This window comes from Tubulanus polymorphus, chromosome 5 (assembly GCF_964204645.1).
Source record: "Tubulanus polymorphus chromosome 5, tnTubPoly1.2, whole genome shotgun sequence".
NCBI classification, from domain to species: Eukaryota; Metazoa; Nemertea; class Palaeonemertea; order Tubulaniformes; family Tubulanidae; genus Tubulanus; species Tubulanus polymorphus.
In genome coordinates this window covers 3,882,173-3,895,484 of record NC_134029.1, presented here as the reverse complement: position 1 = coordinate 3,895,484, position 13,312 = coordinate 3,882,173, and the positions used below count along the sequence as shown (strand labels likewise).

General features: G+C 41.0%; 1 protein-coding gene across 1 annotated transcript in view; it reads right to left on the bottom strand.

The window, feature by feature from the left end:
- Nucleotides 1-2,612: 2,612 nt before the first annotated feature.
- The window catches only part of LOC141905372 (focadhesin-like), a 107,340-nt gene continuing 96,640 nt past the window's right edge, over nt 2,613-13,312 (bottom strand). The window contains exons 25-39 of the mRNA XM_074794216.1: nt 8,660-8,908; nt 7,935-8,150; nt 7,357-7,476; nt 6,893-7,015; nt 6,696-6,773; nt 6,414-6,585; nt 6,184-6,264; nt 5,661-5,789; nt 5,461-5,576; nt 4,991-5,245; nt 4,016-4,218; nt 3,721-3,904; nt 3,266-3,481; nt 2,987-3,050; nt 2,613-2,793 (exon numbers count right to left, since the gene is read on the bottom strand). Coding sequence (XP_074650317.1) covers nt 2,720-2,793; nt 2,987-3,050; nt 3,266-3,481; nt 3,721-3,904; nt 4,016-4,218; nt 4,991-5,245; nt 5,461-5,576; nt 5,661-5,789; nt 6,184-6,264; nt 6,414-6,585; nt 6,696-6,773; nt 6,893-7,015; nt 7,357-7,476; nt 7,935-8,150; nt 8,660-8,908 — 2,280 coding nt within the window. The 3' untranslated portion in view covers nt 2,613-2,719. The remainder of the gene's footprint in view (nt 2,794-2,986; nt 3,051-3,265; nt 3,482-3,720; nt 3,905-4,015; nt 4,219-4,990; nt 5,246-5,460; nt 5,577-5,660; nt 5,790-6,183; nt 6,265-6,413; nt 6,586-6,695; nt 6,774-6,892; nt 7,016-7,356; nt 7,477-7,934; nt 8,151-8,659; nt 8,909-13,312) is intronic.

The window sequence follows — 13,312 nt, the reverse complement described above, 5'->3', positions numbered from 1 at the left end:
ATGCGAATCACTAAATATGAATAAAATTGACAATGTACATTTAATCATTTGATGTAATTATGTGATTCTTGGATTTTTCCAAACCCTAGTAACGTATGCCTATTCTCTGTTGCCAAGAAGGGCGCGCAAGGAAGGCCACCGTTGCTATGAGAGCCGTTCCCTAGTTTCATCATTACTCGATCAACGAACCAAAATGGCGTTGTATTTAGCAAAGCTATTCCACAAAAACGGGGAACCGCAAACCCTGGAGCAAGAGACGGTGAAATATCTTCGCTTTCATCGGATACCTCCAGCTCCGTCGTACAAAGCAACGAATGTTCGCGCTCGGAATCAGGAGACATACCTATCCCACGATGTAGGTGATAGACAGATGGACAGCGTCTATCGCAGGCAGAGAAATCTTTCCCGTGGATTTTTCAGTCAGTCAACAGAATCTTATAAACCGATTGGAGACGTTGTCACTGACGCTAAAGAACTGGCGTTGAACACGTTACGACCAGGTTGGAACGCCGGAGACACGGGAAATTTGATATTACGCGGTAAGATCGACAGTAAAATACAGAAAAGCGATAAAGACACGAAAAAGGAGATCATCAAAACCGAAAGCGGTCGGAATCTAACTTTACCCGAATTGAAACATACGACACGCGTTAACGAAGGCGGTCTGCAGCCGATCCTTAAACAGGTGCATAGAGTTTCCCAGCGCGTCGTGGCCGTACGTGGAGGCTGGCCTTATCAGGAATTTGTCGACGAATGCGAGAAACAGAGTCAGCTTGACGTGGAGAAACTCAAGCATAAAGGCCCGATTATGCGCCAATTATCAAAAGCTAATGTTACTGAAAGGCATATAGTCGGAAGTCAGCACGAAGAAGATGACAACCTCTGGGAGGATTCATCACTAGCCGGCACGCAAAAGAGGGAGCGACAGTTACAATTTTTCCGTCAGAAATTAGAAGCGATTCACATTTTGTTAGTCTCGTTACATAACATGCGCTTAAAGGATCTACGCACAAAGAAACCCCTAAGCTTAGAAGCTGTAATGGCGCTGAGATTTCAACGTAAGGAACGAGATACGCTAGCCTTGCAGGGTCAGCAAGGAGGGGGGCACAGTCGCAGGAGTAGAATCATCGAATCATCGATGGCCTGCCAGACATCGAGGCGCAGAAATCGCAGTTCATCAAAATCTCGGACGAAAAAACTCGAATTCGACACACCAGAAAACACGAATATCGTGGAGACTTGGGAAGACTTGATGGCAATCGGTTCGACAGCGCCGCCTCGGAAAACACGTGCACAATCGATGTTCGGCGCGAAAGCGAAGAAACTCTTCCAAGCGATGGCTTTCATGACGTATGAACAGAGGCGAGCTCTTCAACAGCATCCGGCCGCCGAATTTCAGCCGTTATGGCAAACATTGCCGTACCAGATCAAAACGCTGAGTGCGCACAGGCAAACAAGCGCCGCTTCACCATCGCAGAACGAAGATGACCGTTCACCGGACGAAGCCTTGGATGATATTAAACAGAATTTACTCATGGTGAAATATGAACAAAATAAACTAGTCACAGAAAAAGTCAATAAACTCGAGGCGCGGAAGCTGTTGACCTTTTATCGAAAATATGCCGCCTTTTCAACTGGATGGCAAATAGGTAAGTATATTATGACACATCTATTACAATACGTACAGTGTATAACGAACCTTGGATTTTGTCCCATTTAGTCACAAGGAGCATCTGTGTTGATTTCCGGCCGGACTCCTTTTCAGTTTCCAAACCAGAATGTAGGGAGTTTGTACGTCAGGTTCGAATTCCACAATAAACGCGCTAAACATTTTACAGGCCTTCTATACGAACGCCACCGAGAAATGCTAGAGGACATAGCGTACAAAATCTACTACGAAGATGTCCAACAAGAGAAAGTGGTGAAAATCCAGGCTCAAGAATGGTTTTCGAAACTGTCCAATTTCTGCAAGAAACGCTTCCCGAATGACGATGAAGTCAATAGACTGATGACGCAGCTGAGCGTGTTCTCACACGAGGACATGAAATCGATGCCTCATATGAAAGAATTTGTATGTTTGTTATCACAGTCGTTGCCCATACTAGAGATGTGCACATCGCCGGTACAGCAGGCGTTTCGATTCGTACTGCGGGAAGTGCTGGTAACATACGAACAGCTTTTCGATCAATGGTTAAAACGACGAAATTTACCTAGTGTTGTATATCCATAAATCCATTAAAAACTATTAAAACGTTTAAAACACGTCCTGGCAAAATTACGTAATGGATATTTTCACAGCGACATGTACTTTTGTACTCTGTGAACTCGTTCTGAATATATGTTGGTTTATCTAGTTTGGAACCAAATCCAGTTTATGGGAATAGAATAATATGAAGTGAACTAGATGAGACACCATCCCTACAGTTGCTGATCAAAACCGCTGGGTCGAGTAAAATGTAACCAAAGTCTCTCTGTAACCATGGACGTATAAACTGGTTTATACGTCCACGCTGTAACTGAGTCTAGAGTGATGTACTTCAAGTACTGACTGGTTGAATCCAAAGTAAATAACATAAAGGTTAACTATCACGATCCGAATCTTCTTCTTTTGCGTAGAATCAAAATAGACGTTTGGACATGTTTAGGAATCAATCGAAATGCGTTAAGGAACAATCACAATGCGTTATTTTCGAAGATGGCGTATGTGTGAACATTGCGCCTACAACAACACAACTTTCGACCAAGTCATAATTTTCAGATATTCTTCACAGCATCTCATAGCAGTAACACATTCTGAAAAATCGAAATCGAATATTTGAAAAGTCTCGCTAATACACGAAACGAAACGCAAAATTGTGAAACACGTTTGCGTCTAAAATTGAAATAGAGACGATCTATATCGGGTTTTAACGAAAATCCCTCCCCGAAGCTATTTCACTAATGAAGAGGGATTCCGCCCGATCGAAGATAACGGAGATGCTGCTACCTCTTATCTGCAGTTTCAGTTCAGATTTCGCGAGCCCGTGTAACATAACCAGCCAGTCAATTATCTATAAAAGAAAAAATTTAAAGATTTTCAAGACTAGGATAATTTCCTTCGATCTTCTGTGTCTATCAGGGCAACCGGAAAAAAACCTAGAATTCACGACACGACGAAGAGATGGTGTTGTATCTATTACAGGCAATTATACCAGTGTTTCACGAAGGCACCGGTGAATTTTTTCCTCGCAAAGCTGTCACAAATGCGAGGAAGTATTACATGTACCTGCAAGTTTATTTGTTTCCAAGGCTCGATTTTGGCGAACTGTGTAAGACTTTGCGGAATCAGCGAAATGAAATATTGCTGAGTGATGCTACCGAGTGGAGTACTGGCCGGGGACTCGTTGTGTAGAGGAGTACCCAAGTGAACTAAGGCGGTCGATTCGGAGTTCGACCACGTCAGCACCGCCATCAGAAACACTCTCAGGGCAAATTCTATTATCTGCAAGTAATAACGGAAAGGTTAGGGCAATAATGAGGCCTCGCATCATAAACCACAAAGCAGTTTCAAGCCGGTGGATCTAAGCGGTTGTTGACTCGTTACAAAACTGTTCACGAAATAGCATTTTGCGCACAATCTCTCACAAGACAAACTTGCAAAATTATATAATTTCCTCTTGCGAAGAAGAAAAAATGACGTCATCATAAAATCTAATAATCTACTAATTTACTTCCTCACACCTTTTGTTTTTTCTCGGCACTCAGCACGGCTTCATCGTCATGACGTTTGAGCGTGTTTTTCACGTGGCCCAAGTATTCCAAGAACCACTGCAGCCTTGGCATCGGTCCAGTAAACTCGACCTTATGCTCGAGAGCCATTCTTTGAAAACTTTGACTTACAAACCAAATCATTTCGTCGCGATTGCTAAAAATAACAAGCAACAAATTGAAGCTTAAAACTCACTTAAAAAGGCGATATTGTTATTACGAATTAAATACGGATTTTACGCAGATCAGAGCGAAAACAGCAATTTACCAGTCCGGATTGCTAAGAGCATGATCTATAAATCTGTTAATTAGAGCGATGGGTTGTTTTCCGTTGCCGACTAGACAACATCTTACAAACGCTGCCCGTAATTCGCTGTCCTCCGTCGTAAAATCGGCGACGGTTATGTCGTCAAAAACGTCGTCGGGCACTTCAGCGAAACATTCGCACAACGCATCTAACATCGCATACGGCTGAAATGGACGACGTTTACAACGTTATAACAACACCGATTATCTTGCTATCTTTAAAAAGCCGACAAAAACAAAACGATCAGTTCACACAGCTATAGAAGAGAAAACAGTAGATCATAACCAATCCTTGAATCCATTTAACTTCGAAGCACAATTTCTGACGTGTTTTGTCGCATGAATTCAAACGTTTAAACATGTTTTCCTCGTATCCAGAATATTCAGGTTTAAAATGTAAGGTTTCCGAAAAAAACATCTTCACATTTACGATCTTTTGAAATACATTAAGTAACAAGTATATATCAAATGGATCAAAGCCGTCAAAAAGGTCACAAAATAAACATCAGCAATCATACATAAAAATGTCATTTTGCGCCGCTTTTATATGAATTCATTTCCGGAAAATTGATTTTAAAAATGTAATCGCAATGAAACCTTATATTAGACTTTATTGCGTCTAAGTCGAAATATAGTTGGACCTCCAGGGATCATTGAAACATTATCCGACTTCATAGAACTACGACAAATCTGCTATAAAAATACATTTCCTAAACATATACTCGAAAGTATCATCATTAATACGGATGGATTTAGCTGTGTTTTAGCGCGTGGCTAAAAAACAATAAATCAAACATTTCGTTCTTCGGTGCATTAGATGAAATTCGGTCAATTTATTTTCATCATCAATCGGGGGATGCTTTAAAAGCTACGTCGGTCGTAAAGGCGCGAGTAACTGCGGTCCCCGGAGTGTAATACCATGTCTTATATAAGTTACCGTGCTAGTTCGACCGCCAGGTAATGCCTCGTAGATGAAAGACAATAGATCATACAGTAGCGGGATCACCGACTGTGCAGGATTTGCAATTCGAAGCGCATCTCTGAGTCCGCGTATCACTTCTAATCCGCCATGGATGTGCCGGTCGTTGAAAGGTTTCGCGCACGTCTGTTGCAGAAACGGTTTCAATTTACCGATTGTCGTCGAATTAACCAATACCGCCATCGATTCGTAAACAACCAACTGACACTTTTTCTATAAAAAAGAGTTAATGACATATAATACTTTCATATCGGCGAGACATAGATACGCCTATATTTTCTATTCGTAAATCACGTTCTCTAATTTGCCTAATAATCCCTATTCATAGCATCTTATCACGTAATTCATGTCTTATATAGAAACAGATCCGTTTCTGACATTAATACGAAGATTATTTTTGTTCGTCCGACGAACAGACCAATAATTACACTGAGCGTCTCGAATAACGGTGACGTCATCCATGACGCCATAAACATGGCGGCTGTAGGTGCGGCTGCGCATTGCGTCAAAACGAGCTTCAGCGCGAAATATTTCACTTCGTCGCCTGGAAAATAATCAGAACTCATAGAGAAACAAAACACGGTTTATCGATAGAACCGCGGATGAATAGTTGTACTATAGCGCTTACCGAATGGCATTCTCATAATTGCCGATAGAAGTCCGGGCCAATTGACGGGAGGTATTGGGCCAACTTTACTTGCAGCATGTAACGCTTCAAAAACACCCAATAAAACATCTTCCGCAATTCTTTCGGGACCTGCACGAAATGAGATAATTCACTGTTTCTTTAATGCAGTGACAGACTGATATTGAAATCCATCAATTTTCGTGCAGTCGAACCTACGAAGTTGTCAACTTAGTAAAGGATACGGTGCATTTCAAGGCGTGACGTATATCACCAGTGCTGAGCAGAAGCAATTGGAAGCAACTGGAAAAATAGTGCTTTATATGTGCATTAACTCAATCGCTAAGTAGCGATACGATGCGTTTAATTGCAATAAGTTGCGTTTCGTTGGATGAAAAGCAAAAAAAAACAGTAGAACCGATACATCTATATTGTATGGGCAGATCAATGGATTAACGTCGTGATGGGATATTACGTGGCTCGGTGTTTTCCATTAAACGACTTATATACAAAATTCGTCACATACCTAATCGACCGGCTGATAAGACAAAATCTACCAATGCTCGCAGGATACTCGTTTCAGGCAGATAACTCAAACTAGCTGGGACTGAAATAGACATTCAAAATGTAGCGAATAATTGTCCGGTTAAAAATATTTGACGAAACTGATATTTAAACAATACGTTTTCACGTCACCACCATATACAATTACGAAATGGATATATCTATGTGAGAGAGGGTTTTCGAAGTACTAACCACTTGATCTTGTTTCAACTATGGCTGACGTGGACAGGTATAGGTGACCGAGCATCCACGATACGGTACCGCGTAATGTCGGATCGCTGGTAGCGCTAGTAATCAGCTGAGTGGACAATCTTATCAATTCACTACGATTCGCCAGTCCGTGTACGGCTACATCGCTGTGTACCTGGACAAACAACGAGAAAGCGAGGAAGGAAACTGGAAGCTCATTCAGGAAAACCAGACAGGAATGGTTTGAATACGACAAAACGTGCTATTCATTTATGCAATACTTACGGATATAAGCGATCGCTCTGAACCGATGAGACCCATCAAACCAGACAAACAAACAAACCTCTCTTCGGCATTAGATTTCTGAAAATAACATCATCATTAATCCTTTCGAGCAGCACAATCACATTTCAACAATTTCCAAAAACAATATTGTCCAAAATCGGTTTTATTCATATCTATCATATTCAAATGACAATTACCTGATTGAGAAATGACTTCATCCAGGTTGAATATAAAGCCTCGTGGATACCGTCGGCAAGAGAGTGACCTGTTCTACGCATACTGTAACACAAGTGTCCCAGTGCAAGCGATACTCCGGCAATCTACAATCAGTCAAATAAAAATCGAAATAATGATACCGTTAAATACATAGAATATAAACATTTAGATATAGTCAATTAATACATTTAGAAAATAGTTGAATATATATTTCGATGTTGCTATGAACAGGGACAATGCAGTCCTTAGTTCTTCACGATCTGGTAATGTACAACTAAGCACGAACTGAATCATATTCATCGAATTTGAAAGCAAGTCTGCGTCCGGAAAAAAATATCTCCGTCGCGCGGTTGTCGGAGCGGCGAATACAATTCTGACTACAAAACAGCGAAAATAGATATTGCGCAGGATCTATCAAAGAAATAGCCAGTGAGAAAATACAAACTTTATTATTGGCTTGGTGAACTTGAAAGAGAGTTTCAGCGATGATGCCGGCCTTGTCAGATGTGACTGAATTCGCGTTGTAAGCGGTTGACGTAACAAGAGCAACGCAAAAACACATAGCCTACGAAAGCAAAAAAAAAAACTGACAACCATAAGTCAACGGGTCTACGTCCATTATTTTCATTCAGCCGGAAAACAATTTCTAAGACATCCCGCTATAAAAGCAGTCAAGACATGACAACTGACGCTGAAATAACACATTCAGACGTTATCAGGAGACACGTGAAATTTACGTCTGGCATTAAAAGTACATTAGATCTCTCGCGAGCGAGCAAGAATTATTAGACATAATAAAACCTTAGGATTAAAGTATAGGAAAACGGATTCGTGGATTAATGGCATCGAACAGAATTTAACGGCTTTTGAGCTTCTGAACGTTATAACATCTTGCGAACATATTGCTTTACGACCTCGAATTCTCGTAGACAATTTAAGTGCGCTTCAACCCGGCGAAAAAAAAAACTGTGACAAATTCAACAAAATCAGCATATTTCGATACTAAAATACGGATCGCATTACCTCAAAGTCTGTCGAGTCAGATTTCGACTTATCGAGTAACGCGGTCAGTTTGTCTAAAGTTGCCGTGGCGTGTACTTTGTTGTCCATTTTGCCGGTGCAGCACAGCGCGCTGAGCGTCCATCCCAACCCGAGCAGCGAGCCACATCGATTGTTTGCCGCCTCAGTGAAACACACAGCCTCGAGTTCCTCGATAGCTTTCCACGTCGTCACCAATCCCTATCAATAACAATCGTGTTAAACTTTTACCCAACTCGATTAAAAAGTCATCTCGCGCAAAGCCATTATTTCCCGGCTGTCACGGTCGATTTTTTTTTATCGCACGATCTCATCAAGGCTACATCTTCCGGAAGAATTATGCACCGTAATTAGCGATCGAAAACTGTCAACTTACGAATCCCGCAAATGATTAAGGAAGTTTTTCAGGGACGCGTATGGCAAATCAGGTGAAGATTAGACAAATTCGTGTCGCAATTCCTGTGACGCAGGTCTCAATGTAATGGAATTAGCGAGAATGGAAATATTTTGGGTGAAAGCGTCATTGGTATTTGCATAGTATTTGGGAAAGTTGCCATAGCTTTCACGAAAAAAGCTAATTTCAAAAAACCAAAACAAACCGATTTACAATAACAAAAAAAAAACAAACAAACGATACTTCACGACAAATAATGTGTCCCGAAAATGAAATATCGTGGACGGTCCACTGGGATATTCAGCTGCGAACTTACCTTGGTCCCGCTAACATCTTCGAAATGTTCTTCAGCCAGTCTTCCCAGAAACATTCCTAGACCTAGGCCATGATGGAACTGCAGTGTAGGCGGGACTAGATCGCTGTCCTGGCGGCCCGGCAGTCCTGACGTCATTAACGACAACGCTTTGCATATCAGGTCCGTATCCATAGTGACCAGGATGGGCGTCAGTATGACGATTGCCAAACAGGCGCTGGACCTGGCCAAAACACTCAAGCTACCAACAATCTATAAAATACAAACATCACATGATTACTCGAAAGAACATAATTACTTCCTTCATTATCTAATGTAGGAAATGATATGATGAATAGAAATGGTTTTTTTCAAGAACAGAATATTTTCCTTTTTCTAAGTTTGACGAGTTTTTAAAGACTAAAGATGAAGAAATTTTGTGAAGACTTGATAAAACAAGTTGAACAAAAGGCGAATGAAATTCCGGAAGATGATGAAGAAATTAGCTGAAAAACCACGGCGCATTGCCACCAATTTTCGATCGTCACGTTCTGTCGATCATCGAGGAGTCGTTAATGATTAACAGCACTTACTATCGGGGCTGAATCACACACCTGTTGACGGCGTTTTGGGATCGGTTTTGCGGGTGTACGGATGGATGTAATGTGAAACATGTCAGCCTTGATTAATACAACAACACCGATTTGACACTACATTACGGGTAGCGGTAGTGGGTTGCAGACGGCCCACGATTTCCCCGAAACGACGACACATCTACGAGATGACAAAACATTGCGGTAATTAGCACGACACTAACTCGTAAATATCATCATCAGGTTGAATTTGCGACTATAGCCCGTCCTCACTAGCCAATCCTCACTAGCCCATCCTCAGGGGATGGGTGTTAAAATATAATTGAACCCCCGAGGTTGAAAGGATCCATTAGCCGCGTTCACGCCTTTGGTAGTTAGTCTGTTGTAATTAAATTTGGCCCTACCCGTAATGGACCGATTTTAAATCAATGCTACGCGTTCACACACGATCCGAAATCAGCTGTTATTACTGGTGGTTCACAGTCATTCTATTCTTTCACAGAGAAATGGTCCGTTCTTCATTTTGGACCAGGATCGGTCATTTTAGTCGGTCTGAAATTGGCTGCTCTAAATTGAAATGGGCCAATCAGAACAGAATTTCAGCTAGTCTGAACGTTCGGACTTTTCTAAAAACAAACGTAGCGTGGACGCGACTAATGATATCAGCAAAAAGAAACAGTACACGTGGCTGATCGTGAGAGCAATCCATCTGAGCACGCGACCCTTCTCATCGAATCCGCGCCAACCTGTCGATATTTCACATCATCGTAACCAGATGCGTATCACACAACCTTTGGTGTAAAAACCAGGGAACATCGCAGACAAATGTGATTGGATATCTTAGTCGATATTCTTTTACAGCTGTCTATCGGAAAATAGGTAAATCCAGTAAAAATGGTTAACATTGTCATCGAGTAAAATGGTGCATTTTAACATAGCAGCCTTTTAAAGCATATCCACACGCACGAGACGTCTATGAATTTAATAAGAAATATGATTTTAGAAACCGCGTTTAATCAAAAACAAAACTGAAAGCTATTCTCAAATTTCTAACATAAACCTTTTAGACGTTCGGCAGATTGGAAATACTGATTGAAATGGTACTTCATAAATCTTTCACTAGTGGGCTGATACCTTATACCAATATGACCGTATTAGCCAGTCTAATACTGAATTGGCACAATTCCAGATAATGAGATACACTTCATCATATCGCTGGAAGATGATAATTATGTTTAGGCTGGGTTTCTCTTCTTGTCGCGTCGAGAAAGAGCCTTTTATTACAGCAGTTGCCTTTTTAAACCTTTCATCGCGCCAACAAAAAGCTCATTTTTGACGCATGACGTCAAACAGTGAAAGAAAAGTTACAGGTATATGCCCAGGTACCTGGCGTCGGTAACTAGATTATCTACAGTTTGAAAAAAACCAAGAGACACAGTACAAGTTTGACATTTACCGAAATTTGAGCGTAATGTTTGTTTGTAAAGCAATCATAGATTATTAAAAAAACTTCGAATAGGTCACTGTTTGAGTAGGGTAGGCTTCGTGTTCTCGGTGATTCTTTAGTGATCAATGTAATTAACCCACAGTCCTTAAGCGCACAATGCCGCCCGTATTCGTCAAATGATTACTCCAAGGTTTCGTTCAATCAACGGGACAGACAGCCAAAGACTGTCACGAATATTTGAATATCACAGTGTTGGGTTCGAGTCCTTCAATAGCGAAGATTATTGAGGCAGCAGCAGATAGATGCGTCTTGTAGTACGTACGGCTATAAATGCAATCGTCAGTTTGCGGCAATGTTGACAACAACGCCATCACTCGATGTGACTGCACAAACCGACAACTGGGATTTATACCTCAGCGAGAACCGGAGATATCGTCAAGCCGTACTGTAGCGGCAACAGGTAAGGATAACACTAATCAGGTTTATCCTATTCCCTGCAGCGATGGAATAATATCATATTTGTAGATAAATCTGCAATTCGCGGCTATTTCCAAGAGTTTTTTACGATATGAAAATATTTCCATTGCAAAAAATATTCGATTTATTTCTGAAAATCGATTTTTACGTCCACAAATAGAGATGCACCTCGATGACAGAAAATCTTTAACGATGAAATCCGACTTCAATAGTGAGCAAATAAACGATGCGTATAGGCTAAACTGCTCTTTACAGCTTTCTACACTAATCTTACTAACGTGTGTCTTTTTAGTTACGCAAGTTTCTGATTATGATTTTCTGTTTGCGCCACTATTACTTTACGCGTCAATTTCTTAAAACGAAGACAGTTTTTTAGTTTCTTGATTAGAATTACTGGGAAGTCAGTTCCACAGTTTTAGTACGTATGAAATGCAATTTGGGGATAATCTTAGCGCGACTAGGGTAAAACTGAAGAATAGTGCCCTGGGCCAAGTTGCTAAGACGTGACTTAAACCCAAAAGTGGTCTTAAAATCTTAAGACTGGAGTTAAGTTGTTAGATTGGCTTTAAAATTAAAGACTTATAGATGCATTTGGAGAATCATCACGTATGAACCTTATATAAAAACAAACACGCGTTTGTACGTAAAATCTATATACTACATGACAATCATTATTCACGTCTGAAAACATCTGCTACTGGAAAAGCTTTCATAATTTCATCAGTTCATTGATTAATGCCCACGGTACAGTTTGTATTTCAATGAAACAAAACATTCATGAGCGCAAAAAAACGATAGAAAAATGTTGACACAAATAATATTTATTGCAACGTCCACGTCTATATATCGACATTCCTCAATTCATAGATTATTAGAGGTCAGTACTGTTTATGAATTCATTGCGAATTAAACTGGTACCTCATCGACACGGGTTTCGTCATTCGTGAGTTCGTGGGTCTAAATCCTGGAGGTTTCTTCGTCTAAGGCAGAAACTTCTCCCTGGCCTTTATTTTTGAAGAAAAGAACACCGGACCCGCTCAGTGGCTTCAGGATAAAAAACCTACCCCGTGACAACCTATTAGTTCTAATTGTATTCTAAGAGTCCTGGACAGATCGCGATACTAAAAGCTAACAAAATTATCGTGATTATCTGAGCCAAGAGAAGCGAACGAATCATAAAGACATATTTTCACTTATCTGACGATATGGCATACGACAACATACCCGAGGCTCTTTCCCGCTCTCCGTATCAACTCACTCTCTCGCTCTCTCTTTCGTTCTGCGTTCAGAATGCAATTTGCTCGCAAACCAAAAGCAGAGCCGTAGTTCTCATTTGTTTACCGCCCCACGAGATTTCCTATCATTCTTGTATCCAGTCAGACGTTATTTTACGGCAATTTGAACAGCTCTTCGATGAGAATTACCCGCCGCCGACGCGCTGTTTTCTTCCCTTATTCCAAACCATCCGCTAATTCTCCGCTCTTATCGCGGAAAAAAGCCGATTCACCGGCGACACAATCATTAGAATATTTCTCGAGAGAAATTTCAACGAGGTATGAAAAGAAAACAATCGAAACCACTTCATTACTCGCAGCTTCTGAATATTCATACGTCAATATTGTTAAATTCGCGCGCGTTTTGTGCGATGTAAATATTTCATTCGATACCAGCGAGTCTTTGTACATGTGACATTTTAGAGATTTTGCCTTCTGTTGCGCTTAATGGCTGACTAGTTTCTTAAAATGCCACTTTTCCGTGAAAACATACGTCAGAATTATTAGATTTACTACGTACGGTAGGAACTCCCTGTAATAAAGGACACATGAATATTTTGGATGAACACGATGAAAATATACGTAGCCATCTCCTCATCGTATAGTTGATACGCAATGAGCATTCATCTCATGCCATATACTAGCCATCAGACCGGTAATAACACTCATTAATAAAAGCCGAGGACCTCAATCCTTACAAATGGATATCAGACTTTTGCGCATGAGCTAACATCGTTTGGCAATTAGTCAAGTTTGGACCTGCGAAAGAGGTCAGGAACGCGAGGCTGATACGATGAGACCCGTAAAGGCCGCGTTCGACCATCATCTGTCAGAAATGGCAGTCTCTATGAACCCGGTGCAGTTCAAGAGCTCCTATGGTTGAAAC